Source organism: Canis lupus, chromosome 7, assembly GCF_003254725.2.
Source record: "Canis lupus dingo isolate Sandy chromosome 7, ASM325472v2, whole genome shotgun sequence".
NCBI classification, from domain to species: domain Eukaryota; kingdom Metazoa; phylum Chordata; class Mammalia; order Carnivora; family Canidae; genus Canis; species Canis lupus.
This window is the reverse complement of record NC_064249.1, coordinates 26,275,141-26,301,993: the sequence shown is the minus strand read 5'-3', so window position 1 is coordinate 26,301,993 and position 26,853 is coordinate 26,275,141. Positions and strand designations below refer to the sequence as shown.

General features: G+C 38.5%; 1 protein-coding gene across 9 annotated transcripts in view; it reads left to right on the top strand.

The window, feature by feature from the left end:
* DNM3 (dynamin 3) overlaps nt 1-26,853 on the top strand; it is a 555,606-nt gene that overhangs the window by 497,084 nt on the left and 31,669 nt on the right. For all 9 annotated transcript variants that reach the window (XM_049112291.1, XM_049112288.1, XM_025430309.3 and 6 more), the window contains one exon: nt 18,588-18,752. In XM_049112291.1, coding sequence (XP_048968248.1) covers nt 18,588-18,752 — 165 coding nt within the window. The remainder of the gene's footprint in view (nt 1-18,587; nt 18,753-26,853) is intronic.

Here is a 26,853-nt window from a genome sequence, read left to right as displayed (position 1 = left end):
ATAACACCTAGCTCTTTTTCTGCCCTGCTTACTTCAGCCAATCTGCCCTCATCTTATAATCCTGTTTACTTTTTCTTTTTAGGACAAGGAGGGCACTCTTTAAGACAGAGTGAAGTAAGTTTAGGGAAAATGAAAGGAAATCAATTTCACATAGCAGGTTATAAACTTATGGAACTCTGTAGTCCCAAAAGGTAGTGCTGGCAGGAAATGTAAATGAATTCAGAAAACCCCTTAGCCAAATTTATGAATGAGAACCATAAATGGCTACTAAGAAAACCAGGGCTATGCCTGACTTTTACAGTTGGAGTCAGAGAGTTGCTCCAAGGCCTCCCACAGGACAGTCTCTTGTAATCAGTTGAAATGGCTGACCTTGGGTCTAGCCACGTGAGAGTTCCTGAACATCCTGTGTCCTCAACACTTGTCTCTTCTCCATCCCACTGGGTCGCAGAAAGACCCTCCAGGTCTGTTCTGGCACAGGCAACTTTCTTTTTGAAATAATTTGTTTTTGGTAAATTTTCCTTTACCGTGCAACCATCTGCCTACCACAGTGCCAATTATGACTGTCAGGGAATAATGACGTCTGTCCAGTGGAAACTAGCTGAGATCACATTTGGATCCTAAAACATAGATACTTTCTTTTATGTAAAGTCAGACCCTTCTTTTTCCTGCAAATTTTCAGACCTGAGACCATAAATAGCATTTTTGCTCCATCCTGTACTCTATCCTCAGGAGAACCTTCAATCCTCTAACCCTTTCCACTCTTCCCCATCTGTATCTCCTTACTGTGGGGTTGCTACCTGGGGGCACTTTTAAAATACAGATCCTCCAGGCCTGAGCCCAGATTAATTAAATCACAGTCTCGATGGGTGGAGCCGGTGTATGGGCAAAATCAAAATCATCCCAGGCTCTTCTGGGCAATCCACTGAAAGCCTGGCCCAACAAGTTGTGTTAGTTTCTTTCCTCAACTCGAGCGCCTTGCTCATCATCTCAGTGTCCTCGAGGCATCCTTCTGCCACGCACACAGCCTCTCTCATTGAATGTTTCCTACTGATTACAGTGAGGCTCACTGCACCAGTCAACAATGCCAAGTCTTTATGCTGTCTGCTTCCTCTGTCCTTCCAACTGTGAACTCCTAGTAAAAGAAAATTTGCTGCAAAAATCTGGCCTTTGCAAATTTGTGATACTCAACACTTAAAGGAACTTCGCTTCCTCAGGTTGCTGACTAACCTGGCTCCGGCTCTAAAGATAGGATCATCCTTCGCATCAGTCCCTCCCTTTTTTTCTAGGCAAGCCTGTCACCTCTTTCTCCGGGGGGCCAACTAGATGAAGCTGCCAATACTCCTATCTTCACTCTTCCTCGTTCTCTTCTTAGCCTTCCCTTAAATGTTCAAGAAGAAAGATCCTACTTTCATTTATTAAACACTATGGAATACCAACTGCAATGCATTAAAATACAGTGGAAAAGACCTAGTAGGAAGCAATGAGTAATAATTCATGGAAAAATTGTAAAATTTAGGAAGAAGAAACATTTCAATAGGCTATGAATATGTAGGAAGGAGAGATCAATTCTAATTAATTTCACTAGGAAAATGATATCACATAGGCAGTGACATCAAGGCCAGGCCTGGAATAATGGAAAGATTTTAGCATTCAGGTTTTAAGCAGAAGGGCATTCATATTCAAGGAGGCAGCATGGACTAAAGGCACCAGGTTGTGATTTGCATGTTTTGATCTAGAAATAGTGAGTGGCTAGGTATAGCTGGAATGTGGCATAAAAGGTAAGTCTCTAAATATTTCTCCTTTACCAATACACTGAGCCCTGTTTGTTTTTGACATCATCTAAAATCTCGTGTACACAACTGCCTTCTCTGATGTCTTTGGCCTTTTGTTTCCTGGCTCCTTTTTTAACTTCATATATGCGCATGTCCTCCCTGTCCTGTAAGAAACATTCTGTGACCCCGATATCCTGATATATATACTATGCCATTTCTACCACAGACAATAATTGGTCTCCCTGCTTCCTGTCTCACCCTCCTTACATAAATTTAGCCTGAAAACAGCTGCCATAGTCATCTTTCTAAAATGTCATGTGATCATATCCTTTCAACATGCTTGTCCACCATGCACTCCTAAATATTTCCCCAAACATATCAAGCTAATTTCTACCTCCATTCCTTTTGTTCCCTTTGCCTACATGCCTTCTTGATGTCTGCGTGTTCCAATACAACCTGCTTTCTCTCTGTAGCCCGTCTGGCTCCTAAAAACTCTAGAAGTCACTCCTCTCTTGGATAACTGATTATACTTAGAGGCTTTACAACAGCACTTAGGACTTATTGCATGCTCTGATTATGACACATTGTTTCTGGCCTATGGATTTGCTCCTCCTCAAAAAGATGGTAAACTCCTTAAGAGCACAAATTGTGTGTGTTCTTCGCTTTAACCTCCCAGGGCACCTAGTACATTTCTCATCATGTGTTATATGCTTAATACATAGGAGGAATTAATTATAATAATTATCTGTTTTTCAGTAAACTGGTTTAGACCAAGATAAAGACTCTATGAAGAGGACAACAGGAAATAGTATTTACACTGTATGAAAGGGGCTCATTTTCTATTCTATAATATTAGTATCTAGTTTACATATCAATTTTGATGTAGTTGCCTCTTCCTAACTCAGAGTCAGCTAAGAAGTAATAATTGAGCCTGGAGTACCGAATTATAGGGAATATGGGTGGTAGAAGACCCCATAAATGATACCCAAATGGATTAAATCTGCCAAATCCAAACAGGGAAATGGGGTGGGATCTACAGGACAAATGACCCCCCCCCTCTTTTTTTAACAACAACAACAACAACAACAGATTTCAAGGAAAAAAAGAAAGAGAATGAGATGAAGGAGAAGCCTATAAATTAAAATAAACCTAAGAGATATAGCTACCAATCACAGTATATGGACTTATTTGGATTCCAGTTCAAACATGTACACTATAACATGTTTTTTTTCAGAGACAATTGAGGAAGTATACTGTGAACACTGAATACAGTTGGCCCTTGAACAATGTAGGGCTCAAAGGAGTCACCCGCCCTGTGCAGAGCAACTTTTAACTCCCCAGAAACTTAAATACTAATAACCTATTGACCAGAAGGCTTATCAATAATATAAACTCAATTAACACATATTTTGTATGTTCTATTATATGCCTTATTCTTACATTAAAGTAAGCTAGAGAAAATAAAATATCATTTAAAAATCACAAAGAAGAGAAAATATATTTACAGTAGTGTACTGGATTAATCGAAAAAATTGTGTATAAATGGACCCACATGGTTCAAACCCATGTTGTTCAAGGGTCAACTATATTTATAATGTTAAGAAATTATTATTAATATTTTTAGTGTGATAATAGTATTGCGGTTATGTTTTCCAAGGGTCCTTTTCTTTTAGGAATACATACTGAAATATTTACAGATAAAATTACGTGTTATGGAGTTTGCCTCAAAGTAGTTGGGGAATGTAGATGGAGAAAGGAGAGCCATGTGGCCAATCGTTGAAGCTGAACAGTGAGCACCTAGTGAGATTAATTTCTGTTATTTTCTTTACTCTCTCCACTTTTACATATATTTAAATTTCCCAGGGGAAAGGATTTAAAAAGTAGTCACTAATATTAAATGATTCTTGTTAAATATTTTGTGCATGACAGTGGTATTGTGGTTATGTTTTTGAAAAGGAGTCCTTTTAGAAATACTGACTGAAATATGAATGCATGAAATAATAAAAATATAGTCATGTAAGTTATTGTGAGTTTAAAAAATTATAGTAGAGTGAAAACACAAAATGTTTACACCATCAGTGAAAAATTTTCTTATCCTCAGGAATATATCCCTAAAACCCCAAAAGTTGAGAAACAATAATACTTTAGGTTATGTAAGGCCTGCCCTGTGTTTTACCTCTTTTTACTAAAAGATTACTCCAATATCTAAAAGGTAATGTGAGTTGCACGTCCTGTAGATGAGTGCATACGGAGGAGTAAAAAATAACCAAACACTGGACTGTAAGTAGTCATAGTCCTTAAAGATACAAGATTTGTCACAAGAGTAGTGACTTTCAAAACTATTTGGTTTTATTCCAGTTAACATCAGCTCTCAGTGGGCAAGCTTTGAGATATGCTTAAACAATCCTAGATTTTAAAAAAAAACGCCAGGCTTTCCCCAATATCAGTTTAATTAATAAGTTCATTCTTAGTCCTCTGACAAACTTTTCAATTAAACTTGGATTGTTAGCAAATTATCTGATATGGGGAAGAAGGGGAGTCTTGTGTCTGTGATTAAGATATTCATGAGCAACAAAATGACCATTAAGCTAATATTGTATCCCAGCCGAAGGTCTGGAAAATCTGTTAAGTTAGAAAAATCATTCATGGATGAAGAAGAATTGAGTGTGCTACTGATACCTTCATTTCAAGTGAATTCCAGTGAAGCATATAGCTCTCTCTTCTTGTCAACCTAAAGCCACAGATGCACATTGGACTTCATCCTCATATTGACAGTATCTCAGTAAAGGTTAAAATTAACTCTACAGTTTACTAACTTAGTGAGATCATATTATGCTCTCTCAAAGTCTCATGTGATGTTATAACCAAAGGAAATAAAACTTTGAACATCCAACTAGGAAACATAGGATTTATCAGGTGGCCATTCTGAGAGTATGAATCCAATGTTAACATTTTTATCATAATGAATCAGCAATATTGTTTTAGCAGTGGAATTGGCACTTAAAATTATTAATAAAATTGTAATCCTTTATAAAGTTTCAAAAAAATAAGCATGTATTTTTTGGAACTTAAACACTTTATATAAAAGACATAATACCATGTACCTACTCTGTACTTACACTGTCCAGGGCAGTATAACCACTGTCTAGTTGCATGTGGTTACTGAGCCCTTGAAACATGGCTGGTCCAAATCAAGACATGCTGTAAATGTAAAATACCTGCTGGATTGCAGCACTTGGTACAAAAACAAAAAAAGAATGTAACTATCTCATGAATTATTTTTATATTAATTACATGTTGCATTTGTTTGCTAGAGCTGCCATCACAAAGTACCGCAAAGTGGCTCAAACAACAGAAATTTATTTTCTCACAATTCTGGAAGCTAGAAACCTGAGATCAAAGCGTCAGCAGGGTGGGTTTCATCTGAGGCCTCTCCCTTGGTTGGTAGATAGCTGACTTCTGTGTTACCACATGGTCTTCCCTGTGTGTGTGTGCCTGTATCCTAATCTCTTCTCCAGAGAAGGACACCAGTCACAGGCTTGTGGCCTCCCTCTTAAAAGACCCTATTTCCTAATACAGTCCCATTCTGAGGTTCTAGGAGTTAGGACTTCACAAATTTGGGGTAGATACATACAACTCGGCCTCGAAACACATCACAATGATACTTTTCTCTAGGTGATAATATTTTGGTTATGTCTGCTTAAATGAAACATTATTAAAATGCATTTCACTTGCTTTATTTGACATGGCCATGGAAATGTGGCTTGTGTTTTATTTCTACTGGACAGTGATGTATTTGATTTCTTTGGAATGTTAGAACCTTGTAGCATCACCTGTTGGAGGAGCAAGAAGAAGTTTTAATTTTTAAAAATGTCTTACTTTCTATTTAATTTCACTTTTAGGACTCAATTCTACTGCAGTGTTGTTAATGAGCAAGGGCAGCAAGGTGGTGTATAGAGAGCAGGAATTGTACACAAGGGATGTTAGGTCAAAGCCCCACTTCAGTCTTATTATTCTTTTTTTTTTATATATATTTTATTCATTTATTAATGAGAGACACAGAGAGGCAGAGACAAAGGCAGAGGGAGAATCAGGCTCCCTGCAGGGAGCCTAATGTGAGACCCAATCCCAGGACTCCAGGATCACACTCTGAGCCAAAGGCAGATGCTTAACCACTGAGCCACCCAAATACACCCAGTCTTACTATTCTTTATGATCTTCGGGCATGTCCCTTCCCCTCTCTGTGCTTCCGTTCCCTCTTCCTAAAGAAGAAGAATAATGCCTGACATTTATTGAATGTTTATTATGTGCCAGGCAATCCTTTGAATGTCTACACTAGCGATTTATTTAATCCGCACAATGACCCTTGAAAGGTAATAGTTATAATAGGTACAGTTATTATTCTATTTGACAGAAAACTGAAGTCCACAGAGATTAATCGACCTACCCAACCCCTACTGTGTTGTTCAAAGTTCCCAGAGTTACTAAGTGGTGGAACCAAGGGATCTAATGTCCTTTATTCCCTAATGTACTTCTGTCCCACCAGATTGTTTTAAGGACCAGCTGAGATGGTATATATGAATGCATTTAAAAATTGTTGACTGTTAATTGTTTTATCTTTTCCTAGAAATATTACAGATAAAGCTATGGTTTTTCTCTTTTGACTAGCAGATCGATGTTCTTCCTTGATAGCCTAGTTATTTTAGAGCTAAAGGAAGGGACAGTGTTTGTGTTTTTGAATCACAAAATCTTTAGAAGGATTCTTAGAAGTCATCAGTTCTAGCTCACCCTCTTGCTCATTGTAGCTCTAATTTTTTTCCAGCTTGCCCAGAAGATTTTGCTTGAATTCTTGTAGTAAATGGGTGCTCCCCAGTTACTAGACATTTCTGAATGGCTCTGACTGCTTATATTAAGCTTAAATGCGCCTTCCTTTCCTTTTCTTTTTTTAATTTTTTAAAGATTTTATCTATTTATTTGAGAGCGAGCACAAGCAGGGGGGAGGAGCCAAAAGAGAGGCAGAAGCAGACTCTCCGCTGAGCAGGGATCCTGATGTGGGGCTCAGTCCTGGGACTCCAGGATCATGACCTGAGCTGAAGGCAGACGCTTCACCATCTGAGCCACCCAGGTGCCCACACTTTTCTTATGGTCACAGAATTGTAGCGCTGAAGGGGCCTGTGGAGATGAAGTCAGCAATTCTCATATTCAGGCAGTGAAGGAACTGACATAATAAGCCCACAATATTTATTGGTAAGACTGTAGCCCAACTTCTTCTGATTTCAGAAAACACTCGCAAAGAAAGAGTTTGCAAGGGATCTTTTGATTTCTTTTTTTAACCAAGCTCATATGTATGAATTTTGTAAACTCATGTAAGTCATTTATGTCATTTACATCAATTAAGCAATACAAACAATTAACTTCAATTGAGCACTTACTATATGTCAGGCACTGCTGAGTGCCTTTTGAATGATGCCCTATAAAATGTTTAAGATGCTAATATTACTCCCTCTTATGGCACAGAGATTAAGGCTTAGAGAGGCTGACTGACTTTGTAACTTTAATTTCACTAAAGTCACAACCCTAATTAGTGACAGAAACAAGATATGAATATAGTTCATCTGATTCCATAGTTCATAATCTTAATTACATTCTAAATTGTTGCTCAAATTGAAGTGGTTTGGGAACATGGGGTAATCCACTAGAGTCAGGTGGATTTTTTTTTTAATTGTATTTGAGGAACACTACAAATGTGCATTTGATCTAGGTATTTTCCTTATAGTTTCTTTGATTTGGGAGTTCTGTAGATTTTAGTAGGATATGTTACTTATAGGAAAGTGGAAAATATAATTAAATCAGACAAGAGTTCTGTTGAAATGATAGAATTACCATCCAGAATTATTTCATTGATTTATTTTAATGCCCTTTAAATTTTAATCACACATGCACCTTGATGTTGCATAAAGCTATCTTTAAGCCATGCACATTCCAGTGTTGAGTCCTCTAAAAATTGGTATCTTGCCTTTTTCATTTTACACATATTCCCAGATATTTTATAAGTTATTGTGAAGTATTGCTAGAAATTGTATTGAATTGGATGGACAATGTTGTCACGTCTCTTTTTGATGCCTTTGGCCACCAATGTAGTGTGAAATTTCATGATGGTAATTTCAGAGAGGTTTTATTCTTTAATTCAGAGATCATTATACCTATTTTAACTAGAAAGTATTTATATGAATTGAGTAAACAATTGGCGAGGGGGATATTATAGTACTTACTAATAATAACATTTCTAAGAATTTTGAAGCCATGGTTAGGAAAAAAGAAAATTGGGGGAAATTGTGAATACATGCAGTAATACATTTTCTTAGCAATATTTACATATCCAATCTAAAGTTACCTTGTTATTCTATAAAGGAACATCTTGATCTGGTCATAAAAAGCATTATTTGAAATTGTAATCTCATCAGTGTTTATTAGTGGTTATAGTCTGATTTCTCCTTCCAAACTACTTTTAAAACAGTCTAGAGAAAAAAGGTTTTTAAGAAACCATGTCAATGTCAATTTTTTCTGATACCTCTAGCCATATTTCCAAACCTTATTAACACAGCCCTCCGTACAATCTCATGTATATAAATTTTAAAATACTACAGATTTTCTTATAATAATTGCACCAATAATGCTGCCAAAGGTTGCTGATCTTTTAAGCAATCTTGCCTTTGTTAGTCTTTACCACTTTGTGAGAAGTAGGCAATATTTGAAGCAAACATCACAATCAAGGTGAGGCAAAAAAAGTTTTGTTATCTGTATATTATTTTCTCCATATTGTTAAGCAGGCAATACACACATTCAAAAGGTTTTTAAGAAACCATGTCAATGTCAATTTTTTCTGATACCTCTAGCCATATTTCCAAACCTTATTAACACAGCCCTCCGTACAATCTCATGTATATAAATTTTAAAATACTACAGATTTTCTTATAATAATTGCACCAATAATGCTGCCAAAGGTTGCTGATCTTTTAAGCAATCTTGCCTTTGTTAGTCTTTACCACTTTGTGAGAAGTAGGCAATATTTGAAGCAAACATCACAATCAAGGTGAGGCAAAAAAGTTTTGTTATCTGTATATTATTTTCTCCATATTGTTAAGCAGGCAATACACACAATTTCAGAAAAGGGATAGAGAGAAGTAGCAAAAGAGAATAAACTAGAGACACAATAGCTATTACTCCCGGCATGTAGAGCTCTGTGATCAATTGAATTTTCAGCATCAGAATTTTTAGCATCTCCAGTATATTGTATTCTTATCAACTTCATGAATTTCTATTTTCTGTACAATCAAGATTTGCCTACCTTGAGACAAAGTACTCTACATTTTAGTCTGTTTCTTAATTGCGAATGAGTATTTATGGACAGAAGTTCTACTTAGGGCAACTTTGGATGTCTGGGGCACATTCGTGCATGCTGTATGTTTGGTGGCCCAGATAGTTGTGGCCCATTGTTATTACCAGAAATGTTCTATCTTTGAATATTGGAAACAAGGGATTTACAACAGCTCAACTTGGCAAATTTGTTCTTATTTTGCTTTAATTTCTCCTATTAACAGAAATGAATCCAAATTTTCTAGAACAGTTTATAGATTGTTTATCATCTGGTAAGGCCATTGGGCCCTGGAATGCCTGACGAATGTGTACTCACTAATTCATGTGTAGGGATGGCTGAAAAAGTTATCATTGAGGCCTTTGGGGAATTGTACAGTTGAATCCAGATGACAGGTCTATCAACTACAGCGTTCAGCAGAGATTGGAGAAATGTAAAACCCTTGACTATAGCTACTTCTTTAAAAGTCATGATTTTATTTCTCTACTCATGCAACAAGTCATGATTCTACCCACAGTTTAATCCTTGAATGTTTTTAATCCACTGCATTCTTTTGTTTTTTTTACTAAGAAGTTTTTGCATATAAAGCAAGTGATATCGTATTTGTACTGCACTTTGAAAGATTAACTCAAGACCTTTCATTTTGGCTAGGGAAATGGACTTGTAAACACCTCATTGAGATACAAGACAAAGGATGAGAAGTCTAAACCAAATGTTCAGATGCAGGGAGGAGAGGGGCTGAATTTTAGCTTCAGTACTCAGAGGTGTGCCAGATGTGCTAAACCATGAAGGGGTAAGAGGTGGAGATGGAAGAAAAAGTTCCAGGTTGTGAGAACATCCTGAATAAGTGAGTTATTCATTTGAACTCTTTAGGATAGGGGCAAGAAAAATTAAATTCAAGCCTACTCAATTTTTATTTATTTTTTATTTTTTTAAAGATTTTATTTATTCACAAGAGACACACACAGAGAGAGAGAGGTAGAGACATAGGCAGAGGGAGAAGCAGGCTCCCTGTGGGGAGCCCAATGCAGGACTCAATCCCAGGACCCAGGGATCATGACCTGAGCCAAAGGCAGATGCTCAACCACTGAGCCACTCAGGCGCCCCAAAAGTTTTCATTCCTAAATGAAAGGAGGCTTCTCCTCCTTAATAGTTCTGACAAGTGTGCCACGAGTGGCTTTGCTCTGCATGTGCCATCTCTGTCATCACAGAGGGTAGGTTGGATGGGCAAGTGGAAGGCTCACCTGCTCTCTGCAGATCCATCAGGGCTCCAACCAACAGGACTGAGCTGAGGGGAGGAGGCTATCCAAATTTATCTTTACCCACAGGGGAGGCATAGCAAGACCCAGTGATAGATTGGAGAGAGGCGGATTATTTTTTTACTCTCTTCTTTAGAGAATGCTGTGAAGTAAAGGTAAATCATTAGAGTGGGACCAGTGTTACTTCCCATCACAGCCCTTCCTGATCCTCTGCTTCTCTGAACTCTTATAGCACCTGTGAACACCACTAAGCAATGTAACATTGAATCACATACTGTTTGATGATCTGTAGTGAGACTATGTGTGTATTAGTTAGGGTTCTCCAGAGAAACAGAATCAATAGGGTGTGTGTGTGTGTGTGTGTGTGTGTGTGTGTGATGGATCTATCCAATGATGGATCTATCCAATGATGGATGGATAGATAGATAGATGATAGATAGATGATAATGATTTTTTATATAGAATTGGCTCACGTAATTATCAAGGCTGGCAAGTCCAAAATCTGCAGGGTGGGCTGGCAAGCTGCCAACCCAGGAAACCCAATGTGCAGTTCAAGTCCAAAGGCAGTCTTCTTAGAATGAGAAAGAACCATGTTGCAGATGAAGTCTGAAGGCAGTCGGCAGAGGAATACTCTTTTGCTGTGAAGGGCAAATTCAAGTCTATTCAAGCCTTCAACTGATTGGATAAGGCTCCAACACATAAAATTAGCCATCACAAATTGTTTTTATGTTTACCCTATTGTATTTGATCCTATTTTCTGGAAATTTTTCTTTGGAAATATTCTGTTTCCTATTTTGCTATTCCAAAGAAATGTGATTTTTTTTTCACTAAAAAGGAAATTTGTATCAGTTGATTCTAATTCTAGTTCTCTTTAGGAAAAGAGTTTTCTTTTTACCAAAGTTAAATTTAAAACAGGTATTTTTCCAAGAGTCAACACTTGAAAAATAATTTTGGCCCTTTCAAAATTACTAATATCACCAAATAAGATGGTGAGGCCAGTGATTATTTTTAAAGAAACTAAATTGTTCTGCTTAGACACTTTATTGTTTGGACAAAAGGTTGTTACGCTGTGGTAAGCAAACTTGGTATGTAAAGATTGAAATTTTCCAAAAATAAGTATTCATAAGTTTAGAAAAAATTCTCAGCAAGATTGTTTAAATGGCAGTGTTCAATAATGTGTTTAAAATATCTGAATCTTTCATATTCACAAATCTATCTGTTAATATAATACAATATGGGACTTTAAATAGATTAAAAACAGATTGGGATTACTATACCTTCAGGGCACCTGGATGGCTCAGTCTGTTAGGCATCTGCCTTCAGTTCAGGTCATGATTCTGGGGTCCTGAGATTGAGCCCAAAGTCAGTCTCTCTGCTCAGTGGGGAGTCTACTTCTCCTCTTCTCTCCACTTGTGCCCACTCTTGCTATCTCTGTTGCTTGGTCTCTCTCTCTCTCAAATAAATATATAAAATCTTTTTTAAAAAAAGGAATTACTGTAACTTCTAGGAAGACCTCAGGACAGAGTACAGAAGTCTTCAAATTTCTCTACAAATCCTCACATCCACATTTGTTTTTACAGTTGCAGATAAAAGCCATTGTTTCAGGGCATCTTAAATGCAAGTACAGAACTGTCAGTTATCTGAGGGAACTCCTCCTTCCCCTTATTCCTCTAGATCCCACTTATTCATTGCTGTCATCATTCAAGCTATTTATTGAAGACATAGACATACACTGGCTCCACACAGAAATATGCTATTAGCAGCTCTTGGGCTGAGTGAGCGTTAGAAAAAAAAAAAAAGCTACATCAGAACATAGGCTTGTTGTTGTTTTAATCAAGTGTGTATCTTTCAGATCCCCATGTAGTTTTTTTCCAATGGCTGTTTAATTTCACATTAATCTTACATAGTTTTGTAGTGTTTATGATGATGCCATGTAGAGATGAAAGGAGAGTAAAAGCTTTAAGGAGAGTAGAAAGATAATAGCAGGTGAAGGAGAAGAGGGAAGGAAGAATAGTGATGAAAATGACAGAAGCAGAAGAAGTTGGGTCCTGCCTGCTTTGTCCAGTTGGTCACCGCCACAGGATCAGGTGAGGCTCAGTGTTTTGTCCTGTGTTATGATGTTTCTTGCAGATTGGAGACGTAATTAGATCCCAGCATTTGACTGGATCACAGTTCCAATCTGTAGACAGCCTTAGATGGAGTCACCAACACCTTTACGTCAGCTGAGATCATTCTGGATGCAGATAGTTACTTATCCTGCCCAGACTGGGAGGCTCCACATGGAGAACCCAGTTGTAGCAATCTAAGCACTTATTCACATTTACTGAATAGCAATCCCTCAGTTACCTGGAGCTTGGTCTCTTAGGTTCTTTTTGGAACAGAAACCTAATCCCTCAGGAGATGGCCTGGGTGAGTGTTTGTCTTCAAATATTCCACAGTATTTATGAAGCTCCTACTACATATAGAGGGCACCATGCTGACTACTAAAGATAGAACAATGAGCATATTTCCTCAGTCTCAGTCCAAAATCTCACCCAACTCTGAAGGTTCAGCTCTGATGTGGTCACCCATAGGGACTGCCTGGAAGCCCTGTACTTGAGCTCGTCCTCTGACTCACTGGCTCCTCTCACCCTTGCTCATGAGCAAGCCCTGTGTCTTTTGACTTCCTTTGTGTCCCTCACAGTTCACCTGAGACACTAAACAAGTGTTTTACAAATTAATTAATAAAATACCTGTCACAAGGCACCAGACTACAAATCTATACTCTTCTCAAAGGCTTTGCGGAGCATGCTTCTCCCATAGTTTTTAGGTCTTGTGGGTTGTTTGTTTGTTTTACAAGTTGAGTTGCTGCCTCTACAAATTAGCCTCTAATTAGCCTCTGCAAATGAGAAGTACATGACTGAACACGGGGAAAGGTTTTCAGTGAGACATTCTTCATAATATGGGGCTGGAAAATTCAAAGCTGCGTTACCGTGGTAACGCTCTTTCCATGATGGTGACCCGATTCACTAAGAAAAAGTTAAATGATATTTTTTACTGTTTGTTTAAGGTAGTGGAGATATTGTATAACAATAATAAGATGCTTAGAAAGGGGCAAGCGTTGCTTATCTGGAAAAATCACTTATGTAGATCTGCAGATTATAATGCAGTGCTCTCCACTGGTGAGAAGAGATGCAGCAAATTCCCCCCCCCCCCCAACACACACACTCCCCACGAGCTAGTATGTTTACTTACGTATTTTTGCCAGGATACTTTGCATTTCTATCATTCCACTTTTAAAGAGTTGCAGTGACCTTAAGAAAATAACCTTATGTAGATGGTTTTAGTGATCCTCCAAGAAGCCTATGACATAGTTCCATAAGAAATTTAAGGAAAGAAAAGAGACAAAAATAAAACACATGAAAAATAGATATCCCCCAATCAAGCCCAGATCTCCTACAATGGTTGCTTTAAGGTATGGTGGGGGGCAACTGGTTGGCTCAGTGATTGAGCATCTGCCTTTGGCTCAGGTCATGATCCCTGGGTCCTAGGATTGAGTCCAGCATCAGGCTCCCTATGGGGAGCCTGCTTCTCCCTCTGCCTATGTCTCTGCCTCTCTTTGTGTGTCTCTCATGAATAAATAAATAAAATCTTAAAAAAAAATAAGGCATGGTGGGAATTATTTCTGATTCGACTATTTCATCCTCTCACCTTTTAAAGTAGTAAGTCTTTAGGAGAAAGCTTTTAAATTAAAACGTTGTAAAACAGACTGTTTTCTGAATAGCATGCAAATAGTTTCAGAAGAAAGAAAATTAAAATATTATTTATAAACAATTTACAGTGCTGAGTCGTTATTTTTCATTGTTTAAGCTGCATTAGATTTCACAAAAGCTGTTTAGTACAAAATTGCAATAGGAACGCCTGTCCATTGTATTTTTCAGAAGAAAGCTGGTTTTCACAATATTATTCACATTTTGTAAACAGCATCAATGAACCTGCACATAAAAGGTTAAATGTTTGCAGACCATTCTTTTTTGCCTCAAAGATCAGAGACAAATTACTATTTTTATTTTACATTCCCTTGATGAGGATAATGATAAACAGCTGTCACTTCAGTGCTTAGACTGCAAAGAATCCTATTGCAATCCTATAATTTAAACAAAGAAAAAAATACGTAGTCATACACAGTATACATAAGAGCACAACAGAGAATTTGGTTAGAACTGGGTCAGAGAAAAGGGAACATTTGCTCTCTGAAATTACTCAGTTAAAAGTGAGTCCATCTATGCACATTTCCCCCATTTTTCTTAGATAGATTAGAAAGGGAAAGTATTTCTTCTTTCTTTCTAAAATCAGAAAAGAAATTCAATTTGCATTCTGAATTCTGTGACTCCCATCATGTCCATAATATTATCTGAGTGGTTAAAGTTTACATGTGATCACATATTATTTCCAAAAGCTAAAGAGAATTTCAAATTGTTTTATGGGTTATTCTGGAATAATTCTTCTTCCTCCTCCTCTCCTCCTTCTCTTCCTCCTCCTCCTCTCCTCCTCCTTCCCCTCCTCTTCCTCTCCTCCTCCTCCTCCCCCTCCTCTTCCTCTCCTCCTCCTCCTCCCCCTCCTCCTCCTCCCCCTCCCCCTCCTCCTCCGTCGTCGTCTTCTTCTTCTTCTTTTTTTCTTCCTTTTACTGTTGAGAATTAAACCATTCGGTGTTCTCCATTCGCTCTGACACTTTCTTTATTCTTTGCATCTGGTTTCAAAAAGTGAAAGTGAATGTCTTTTGCATGTTTTGATAAGCAAAAACTAAAGTGAGGCTAAAAGTTAAAAGTTGTGTGAAATGGGAAAATGCAGTGTTTCTATATAAAAATGTGGATGATGACATATATCATTTCTTGGTGTTTTATATTTCTGGAGGTTCTTTCAAAATACCATTTACTCTGCTTTTCTCTCCTGTTTCAATAATCTTTTTTCTTTACAAATAGCAATATTTTAATGACATCTTTTCCCTGGAAACTCGTTTTACATTTGTTATTTTATCTATAAAACTGACTTGATGTATTATGGATATTTCACCATTTCATAATACTTCTTGATTTTTTTTTATACTTAAGGAAGAAAAATAAATTTGTTAATATTGTATGCATGTTACATTTTCTGAACAAATGTCACCTCTCAGAGACTCAGCATGCTCTTCTATAGGTTGACAATAACAAGGGCCTCTACCTCCTGAGGTTGTGGTATGGATCTTCTATGTAAAGTGCTTAGCAGAGTACCTAGAACACAGCAAGTGCTCAATAAGTGTTCCTAGGGCAGGTGGAATATTAACAATGAAATGTCATCACCCCCAACTGTTAAATACCATAGCAAAACCTCAGTATATTTCAGATCAGAGAGACAAACTGAATTGCATTTTACCTACTAGAGAGGTTTATGTCGCTTTGTATAAAAGATATTTTCCTCACAAAGCTGTCGGTCATCTGTTCTCATTTATATACATAATTTCATAAGCATTTTATCATTCTCACTGTTATCAAGTAGTAAGAGATCCTAACTCATCACCCTGAGTGATTCCTCTGGTCTCCAGTGTCTCTGACATGTACACAGGCACACTTAGAGGCCCTGTAATGCACCAGAGCAATTTCCTTGATTTAGGTAAACCCCTTTTGCAGTTGTTAACTCCTCCTCCCAAGCATTGAGCTCTGTGCTGGGTGCTGAAAAAGGAGGGATAAACAAGACCCCAGAATCTAATAAGGAAGGAACATAAAACTAGGCTGGATATTAAATAATATAAGTGAATACAAGACACTGAGGAAGTACAGAGGTGGGAGGGGGGGGGATGATGGGGGCCTGGGGGTTTTCAGGAGCTTGTCCAGAAGAGGTGATGATGAAGCAAGACTCTGAAAGATGGAAAATCTTCACTGGGGGGAGGAAGGGGTTCTGGGGCAAAAGTGACAAGCTTGCAGAAAACACGGAGGTGTAAAAAAAAAAATACACTTGCCATTTTTATATTGCTCTAATTTAAAATGTTTTATGCTCAAATTTTTCACTTTAAATTTTCATAGTATATGTTGAGAGCCAAGCAGCTCTCTAACTCATATTCCATGAATATCCAGAAAGGAAAGAAAGCAGCTAAAATGTATTGAGGCCCTTGGCCAGGTCATCTCCTCTGAGTTATCTCATTTAGCTTCCACAAGTTTACCAGAGACACGGATCCCCATTTTACAGATAGGAAAGCTGAGTTTTAATTACATCAAGTAACTGAAATGTGGCCGCACAACCAGTCCACAATAGAGCGTGACTTTGAACCTAGAGCTTTCACTTTCAAATACGTTATCCTTAAAATAACACTGTAGTTACTGCTGACTCTTACAACTTGGGTTCAACATGGAGCAAATTTGCAGTGGTTTTTAAACCCTAGAAAGAAGTTTGGAAAACTGATTGTTTTTTCACTGCCATGGCTTACCTTCCCTCTATCACTTTACCACATTATGGCCTTAGCTTTTTACCTACTTGTCCTAGATCCTTTTGTGCTTGTCTATCACAAATTAATAATAAAAATAGAGAACTACCTAAGACTCGATTTAGCTCTTTGTCTCAGTGAGCCAAGACCATTTAAAACAACAGTCATGGGATGCCTGGGTGGCTCAGCAGTTGGGCACTTGCCTTCGGCTCAGGTCGTGATCCCAGGATCTGGGATCAAGTCTTTCATCGGGCTCCCTGTGAGAAGCCTGCTTCTCCCTCGGCCTGTGTCTCTTCCACTCTCTTTCTCTCTGTGTCTCTCATGAATAAATACATAAATCTTTAAAAATAAATAAATATATATAAAACAGTCATTTTTGAAACTTCTACCTTGCTGGAGTAGCGGTAAGATACCTCAGAAATGTCCTCCAACTATCACTCTGAAGCATGGAGTCATACTCTCAGGATTGGAAAAATGACTGTTGTGATTTAGTGAGCACGTTATTTTAATATTTTTTAAAAGTATTGGATATTTCTGAGCAAGAGAAGCTGATATAAATGACTAGGACCTATTTCTCTCTTTGTTATTGTTGACTTTGTCAGCCTACAAATACGCCTTTTACACATGCATATTGATTCAAAGGAAAAATTTGTCATTTATAGATCCATTTAAGCAGAGTGCTTTGCCTAGAACTGATACGATGATTGAAAACCTGGCAGATCAAAGTATGTACATTTCCAAAGAAAAGTACTTCATGCCTACAATGGAAGCAATAAATTATCCCCCCTCCTTTTTTTTTTTTTTTTTTTTGCATTTGTAATTAAATCTTTCCAAATGTTAGAAAGTAGCCAGACCACTAACAATATTTGTATCATGTTCTGGGGCTTAGATGGTTCAACCTGACTTGAAATGGAGACCATTTGTTCTAAATTGATTTCAATGCCAAGCCAATAGGTCAGCCCTTAATGATGAAGATGCCATTCCAGCCCAGCCTCTGGTGGATAAGCCAAAATTAATTAACTCAAGTCCCATAGTATAGAAAACAGATGCTTCTCTCATGTTGCACAAATAAATTCTTTGTGTATAGATGTGTTCTGTTTTATTCAAAGAATAACAAGTTGGAAGTTAAAATTTTAAGTTTTCCACAATGGAGCCAGCCTTTAGTAGTGATGACAGAAGCATGAATTTACAGAACAAATTCCAGCAAGTGCATGGAAAGATGAATTATTCTCTATATCTCTTATTTTGACTCCAGGCCAGGCCCAGGAGATTTAGTTTTAAAACCTGGGCTGATGCAAATGCTGATCCATTCCAGGACAGACCTAGGAGTTCCAGAACAACACCAAGGTTATTTCTAATCTATAGAATCCCTTGAGACCCCTCCCAGAGATTTGCATCTGCATCATTTGCTTGGATTCAGTTCTTTGGCCAGCTTGCAAATGGCTGAAGATTAGACTGTTCTCTAGAGAGATGTTGTTAGGTGAACTGTTTATCTGGTTATTCATCTCAGCATTCACTCAGAATAGTTGCCTTTCCCAGGTTGTGGCTCTTTAAAAGTTGAGTAATAACTGCATGGTTCTGATCTCTTTTCAGAATTAATGGGTATGTTTAAAATAAAGATGATACCATCTAGTAATAGGACTCCAAATACAGTGATCAGAAGTTGATCGTCTGAGAATGTATGGTATTTTTTTCTTTTGAACGAATGCAAAATAATGCATGTTTTCTTTCCTTTCTGTTAGACTGAAAATGATGAGAATGGCCAAGCAGAAAACTTTTCCATGGACCCACAATTGGAGAGGCAAGTGGAGACCATTCGCAACCTCGTAGACTCCTACATGTCTATCATCAACAAATGTATCCGAGATCTTATTCCAAAAACAATAATGCACCTTATGATCAACAATGTAAGTGATTATAAACTGTCTCATTCTAACTTCTAACCCATCTTAGTGTGGAAAGTGCTCATAGTCTCATCAGTTTTTTTATGATATTTTCTGGATTATTAAAGTGCCTATTACCTAGGTTCATTCATTTTCTATTAAAAGCGGTAAGTGGCTAGTGAAAGAGAATTTAGGAAAGCAAACATGGAATAGCCATAGCATTGTGGTATTCCCTATTGCCTATCTCCTCTTGAAGAGTGCACATTTGCTCACCATAAAGCAGAGCAAAAATACTGTAGTTGCAGTCGGGGTATAAGTGAATTGCAAAGCCAACAATAAAACCAGATGCCCTGGCTCCTAGACTTTGAGATTAAAGGCAAAAAATATTTATTCTTTTCTACACACATGCACATAAAATACGTTATATGATTATTTTCACCTTCTAAAAACTATGGAATGCTATTTTAACCTGGGAAATGGCTTTTTGCCCTATCCCCTTGGATTCAAAGTCAGTCAGCTTCTCTTTTCTAAGGTAATGATGATATTGCCACAGATGTTAAAATGCCTGCTAGACTAGCCCTCAATTGATCTGTATCATATAGAATCCCTCCCTTTTTGTGGTTACCTTTACAGTGGTCATGATATGATACTTACATTATGTGGTCTAGTTTGGCAGCTCCTTTATTGAAGTACTAATAATATCATGGGTTAGTTGAGAAATTATCTTTTAGATAAGATAAGCTATAATGGCATGTTTTAGAATAGGCTTTTCCGACTCTTGAAAAGGAGACACCAACATTTTTAGTTCTAACTATCTTCTAGGGACACCTTTTTATTTAAATCAATAATATATGATGAGCATTTGCTTGTGATAAATACAAATTAGTTGGCAAAGGTACTGGACACAGTTGAAATCAGCAGAAACCTATATATTATTAAGCCTGGCTCTGCTACAGACTCTATTGACCTAAATAAAGACAAATCAGTTAACTTCTTTACATTTGTTTCCTCCATATGTAAACTACTAATCATGGAGAAAGTACCTGACTTAGGGAATTTTTTTGTTAAGATTTTATTTATTAATGAGAGACACAGGAGAGAGAGGCAAAGATATAGGCAGAGGGGGAAGCGGGCTCCCCACGGGAGCCCGATGTGGGACTCCATCCCAGGATCCCAGGATCATGTTCTGTGCTGAAGGCAGACACTCAACCACTGGGCCACCCAGGTGCCCCTGGTTTAGGGATTTATTTCAGAAAATAGTACATGTAGAAATACTATGAAAAATATACTTGTAAGAAACCAATGTGTCTGCCTGCCTATTTAAGAACCATAAAGAGGGGCATCCCTGGGTGGCTCAGTGGTTTAGCGCCTGCCTTCAGCCCAGGGTGTGATCCTGGAGACGCGGGATTGAGTCCCACGTCGGGCTCCCCACATGGAGCCTGCTTCTCCCTCTGCCTGTGTCTCTGCCTCTGTGTGTGTGTGTGTCTCTCATGAATAAATAAATAAAATCTTAAAAAAAAAAAAGAACCATAAAGGGCCTTTTCCATATTTCAAGATTTTTTTCAGAATTGTGTTTGTAAATATGACATTCTATTTGTTGTTCATGGTATATTTGTTCCTTGAAGAAAGGTTTCCTCAAAGAAACCCCTTGAGGGAAACCCTTCTTGAAGAAGCTCTAAGTACCCAAGGTTTTTATCTCTATTCCCTACACATTTTTGCATAATCAAACAAGGTTATTAGGATGCTTTGAAGTATCAGCAGTAGATAAGCAGTATCTAGGAAGTTTAGAAACCAGGAATTGCACTCAAGCTTAGTCACTGGCCCACTGTGTGACCAGAAGCAAATTATTTGGCCCTTCTGAGTTGAAGTGGGTGACTTCTAAAATGACGATAAGAACACTGAGCTGCCTCGCTGAATTGTCAGAGAATGTAATAAATGCGACCGTATGCCATTTTGAAAAATACAGAGTACTAAACAAATTGTGCATTTTTTTAAATTACCCTCTTAATTTTAGTTAAATGAGTTCAGGTTGTTTTGCTGTGGTATATCCAGGCACTTGCTTATTTAAACATTTTCCTGATGAAGTATCATTTATCTTTTCAGTGTTTGATGGCGAGTCATTAGTGCTGCCAGCAGTTCAAACACTTCTTTGCTCTGCACTGTATTCAATCATCCACACAGGAAATAGCCCTTACTGTCTATACTGTGAGGAGGAGCCTGACACTAATTAGTTAAAAGGAAAAAGAAAAAAAAGACCCTCTTGCGAATCTATCCTACTTTCACCTTCTCAAGAAACACACACACACACACACACACACACACACACACACACACGAAGAAATGCCGGGTTAATTGCCCTCACCCCTCACCAGTGTTCTTGTTGGTTTTAATGAAATGGCTAAGCCCCCGCCCACAGGGAGTTGTCCAGGGAGAGCTCTGCAAGCTGTCTTAAGAGAGACCTTACACAGGAATAATGACACATGGAGACTTATAGGAAGTGTGTGGAGAAAACAGAAACATCATGACATGCTGAATTCTTACGAAATACGGTTCTCTTTGTTTGAAATTTAACTTTTTTGTATCTGTCAGAAAAGAGTTTACATATCTCAGATGACCACTTTTCCTGGAGTATTATTTTGTCTGCTTTTTTACACTATACGTAAAAATACATAGTCATATCTATCTATCTGTCTATCTGATAATGATATATATGTGAAAGAAATAAATTGCCCTTTATAAATGCCATATCCTCATGGCATCTTATTGTACGGGACACCTGGACCCTTTCTATCCATTCCAGAAGTGCCCCGTGGAGTTCAAGGAACGGAAACGTGGTGAACACCCAGCGCTGTGCCACGCATACGTGCTGATTTTTTGTTCGGTGTTAAGAGACTTCAAGGCAGAGAATTCATCATAGAATCACACCTAGAAAACAAACGCTTTGACTCCTCATTCTAAACTCTATCCACTTAACCCTGCTGCTTCTATAAATGGCTCCGGGTTAGACCCTGGTTCTCCAGGATCAACGACTACCTGAAGCGGGGGCCTCTGTGTGGACAGTCACCGCCGAAAGCCGCACCGTGGCCTTTCCTCTCTGAAATGGCAATGGCTACCCTGCCTTCTGAAAAAGAGTATGTTTCAGCCAACTTTTCTAAAGTTCAGAATTTGGTGGGCAGTTTCCTTTGAAAGTTTACATTAAGTGCTCTGCCACTCAAGTCTCCATATGGAATTATTTAAGAAGTTTAAAGCCAGCAATAAATGCCTTGCCTCAGACATACTGTAAGCCTTTGTCTGTTGAAGCATAGCAGCTGTTGCATTGCTTAAGCGCACTAGGGAACAGCGGCCCAAAGAAATAGCAAGTTTATGACAGCCGGTCATTCTGGACGGGCTACAGTCGAAGCAGCAGAGTCTTGTTGAGGACTTTAAAGTCAACACACACCTAGCACCCCATGGCAGGCACAGTTTGATGGCCTCTTTCTCTGCAGCTCACCCCATCAGAAGATTCTCGGTCCCAGAATCAGGGAAGGGAATCCAGCTTTACTGTGAAAGCGGCAGTGGCAAAGCCAGACATCATTCTGTGCTGGTATCCATAGGACAGCCATCCACTAGGTACTTGTTATTTTGCCCAGATTATAAATGAAGAAACTGAGGCTCTGAGAGGTTAAGTGACTCACCCCGGCTCTCAGAGCTGGGACTGGCAGAGTCAAGATTAAAACCCAGATCTTCTCATCCACAGTCCGTGAACGCGTATGGTGAGGTTAGGCCAACTACACAGCTCAGCTAGCAGGGCTCCTGTCCCCGTAGCATATACCTGATGTATCTTCCCTGAAGGCTCATTTGCTTGGATATTTAATTAGGGTTTATTTGAATATGAGAAACGTTTTAAATCTTAACTAGTAACTCGAGCAAACCCAGATAATACAAAATAGAACATAAAGTTTTTATGAAATTTTTTAACAATCAAATATGAAGCCCAGAGGCGTTTCACACTTGGAGTGCATGCTGCCGCCTGTGCCCCTGGACCCCTGGAGGTCCACATTTACTCTCCTTGGCCATTGGCACTTTGGTGGAAAATCAGTAACATGTGCTCCAATTTCAAAACTCACTGTAACTTTCACATGTATGAAGTAGAGTGTTATTTCAAATGTTCATTATTTGAGGTGAAAGTATCCCTTAAATACCAGGGCACTGATTTGTTTCCATGGGTCAAGAATTCAGCATCCTGCCCAAGAAACAGATCAGGACCAGGACCAGAAGCGCCCCTCTCCCCACTTTCCCCACTACCATCATTCTGCACCGAGGGTAACACTCCTGATGTCTTACAGCATAGCTTATCTTAGCTTTGGCTGTTCTTAAACTTTGGAATCATATAGTCTGTGCTTTTTTGGTGTCTAACTTCTTTTGCTTGATGTTAGGTTTGTGAGTCAAAGATGTCACTTTTTAAAAATATTTTATTTATTTATTCAAGAGAGAGAGAGCGGCAAGCAGGGGGAGCTGCAGAGGAAAAGGGAGAAACAGTCTCCCCACTAAACAGGGAGCCTGATGTGGGGCTCGGGGCTCCATCCCAGAACCCCAGGATCACAACCTGTACTGAAGTCAGAGGCTTAACTGACTGAGCCACCCAGGTGCCCCAGGATGTCACTTTTTAAAGAAGGAAAACAGCACTGGTCTTTAGTGGAAATATATCCCTGAGAAATGGAAAGGAAGCTAAAGCAGATGTGAAAGAATTATGAGATCTCAAAGAACCAAGTTCCTTTCCCAAACTAAGCAAATTTAAACTTCTCAATTATGTTTTTCATATATGTCTTCATGAGAATGAGAACTACCACCGTGTTGCAGACTGTGGCCCTTCCGTCTAGAAACCTACAGCTCTTAAGGAAATGGTCTCTTTAGTAACAGAATTATGTGAAAATTTTCGGAATGTCCCTTCTATTTGTGAAGGTTTTAATAGGGTCTTAATTATGAAGACAAAGAAGGTTTAAAATCCCAAACTATTGCAGGTTGATAGAGAAGGGTTAAAGTAAGAAAGAGAAGAAAACATGTGGAACGTTTTTAATGACCTCACATTCCTTTACACTGAGCAGAACGACATGGTGCGGTCATGCCTGTTTATCTAGCCTGTAGAGTCTGAACTGGAATGAGGTTTTGTAGTATGAGAATTTTTTGTGAACCATACCAAGATGTATAGCTTATAAGGTGTTATAATTAAAAGCATAAATATTATTTCAGGTCTCGCATCCAAGTATAATTCGTTTATGCTGTGTTCTGTGAGGTGTATTCTAAATGCCATCACCTCAAAGGGATCTTACTTGGTCTCCCCTGTCGTGCAGAATCCCTGATTTACGTATGTGCACCACGGACATGCGGACTGCTCAGAAAGTCCCCAAAGTGTCTGGAAACTCCCTGACATCCCCCTACCTTTGTTCCAGTTGTGGCATCACAAAACTAGGCTAGCAGGAGAAGAGAAGAGTCTTTCTAAAATTTTGTTTCATTGCAAAATAAAATGTTTACCCTCCACTCTGAATTGAACTGTATATGTGTCTTGGCCCCCGCAATAGCTTTCTGTGTGTTCTTCTCCCTCTAAAAACCTCATGCCAACTTAATTTCGCCTGTGTGCTTTACAAAGAACAGCTTTTGCTTACCGAACACTATCAAAATGCTAGGCATCGCGCGAGGCAATTTATAATTATTCTTTCACTTGATCCTCACCATGGCCCTAGAGACAGCTACTACCACTGTCCCCAGTTTACAGATCAGCATCCTGAGACTGAAAGAGGTAGTTATTTGCTCAAGAACAGCAGTGGGGAGCTGGGACTCAAATTCAGAGCTGAGTGTAGAGCGAGTGCTCCTAACCACTGTGTCATACTGCCTTTTTTTCTCTCATGCTAGTAATATTCCTATTAATTCAGAACATTGCCAAATCTTTGGGATAGTAGGCCAGTTTTAGTGTGTTACTTTCTGATGTGGGAGAGTTGATTCAAGGCAGATCTTTGATCAGAATGCTGAAACAAGCCCTCATTATTTTATTTCGTGGTTTGTTTGACAGTCACTTCTTAATTCAGATCTGCTTTAAATCTCTTCTTGGAAGGACCTTCTTTTAAATTGTGTTTAATAGATTCTAAGTGATACTCCAGTTAGATGTAAAGCTTCAAACTAGCTTAGCCCAACTGCTGTTCAATGCCAGGAAAATTGTCTGGTTTTGAGTTTTGAGTTGCATCATCTATCTGAGTTCATGCACACTCCCAGCAGCAGAAGATTCGTGCGAGTGCCCCTGACTCTGTGGGTACCTGCAAGTGTGTTTAAAAGTGACTGAATCTCCAAAAAGGGGGATGAAGTATTCCTTAATCCAGATCTAGTGTCTTTCCTCTAACTTTTAACTTACTTCCTGACTTCTGATTTTCTGTTCTCTGACTCACCCAAACCTCAGTGCTTGAAATGTTCTTGTTCCTTTCGCTCCTCCCCTTTCACATCAAAACAGCACCTCATCCACCTGGGTTTTCCTCCATAATGTAATTTATATGTGCCCATCTTTTCTATTCCACTGCAGTCTTGCTAAATTAAACCCTTACTGTCTCATAAATGACATATAATGGTCTCCTAACAGATTTCTTTCTCTCAGCTGCCACCCTTGAAAATTCTTTTCCAATCACAGACAGATTACTTTTTCTAAAACTCTATTTTATTGTTTCACTGACTTGCTTAAAAGTCTTCCATGGCTTCCCATTGCCAAGTGGATAAAGTTCAAACAGTTTGCTTGGCGTTCAAGGCTTTCACATCTGGCTCCAGGTTACCTGGCCAAATTTACCTTCCACAGCTATCACACATAAACCTTCTACCCTCTAGACAGTTGCCCAAATACATCTCGTCTACTAGATTACTTCCACATTTGAATCCCTCTTGGTTTACAAAATGTGGACAGAGAATACTTTTCATTTCACCACAGTGAAGCTATGATTTTGCTGAATTTTCTGATCAGTATAACTATTTACATAGTTTGATACCTTTAAAAAATAATAAAGCTACGTGTTTTAGACTCTTGTCATCTCTTGGTTACATATTTTAACTACAACTCAGGAATTCTGAGCATCTGACAGCTGTGCTGCTGCCTGCCTAAATTTGTAACAATTAAATATACTGGCCTTTGGAATTTCTTAGAAAGATCCAGTGACTCTAAATAAGTATTAGTCTTATTTAACAGAGAAACTGAAAAATCCAAGTTGGTTTATTTTTCTAGGCTTAAGTTAATTAGCATACATGCTATACCACTCTAAAATAATGATGCTTAGACATAAATTGTCTTTGCTAAGCATTCAATCCAAGTGGGGTAAGGGGGTAACAGAAAGCACCAGACTGAGTCAAAATATTTGGGGTTCAAGTTAATGTTATGTGGCTTTGGGCAAGTTACTAAAGTCTCTGAATTTCAATGTCTTCTTCTGTAGAATTGAGGTCATAGTAAATTTTGTATGTATGTGGTGGGAATCAAAACATAACTTGCGGAGGTACTTGGGACATTCTGTCTTTCACTGATTCCTGCACTCACTTGTTTCACATTTACTAGTTCTGACATGATGACACATGTCACACTCAGTGGCATCTTGGCATTCTGTCATAGTTTAATTGATGGTGTTTTCTCTTAGTAGCATAAAATTATGGCGTATCTTAAAATTACTGGTATCTTCCATTTGATGAGATATGGTGGCTGGTGCTTGCTCTCTTGGTGCTGTGCAATGTATGCATCCTCTCCATTCTCATTCTTCTTCAAACTGCCCCTCCCCTATGACTCATACACACTGTTCATACTTAAGTCTGTTTTCATATATCTGTTAACTATGGGAACTATGTCAGTCCTCAATACTGTTAAGTAGTTCTACTGTAGACTTCTAGAAAGCCAAGAGTATATAACTTTTTGGTTTTGTAAGTCAACTTACAATAATCATACAAGGTTCTGTTTCTTTTTAATTTTTTATTTATTTATGATAGTCACAGAGAGAGAGAGAGAGAGAGAGAGAGAGAGGCAGAGACATAGGCAGAGGGAGAAGCAGGCTCCATGCACTGGGAGCCTGACGTGGGATTCGATCCCGGGTCTCCAGGATTGGGTCCTGGGCCAAAGGCAGGTGCTAAACCA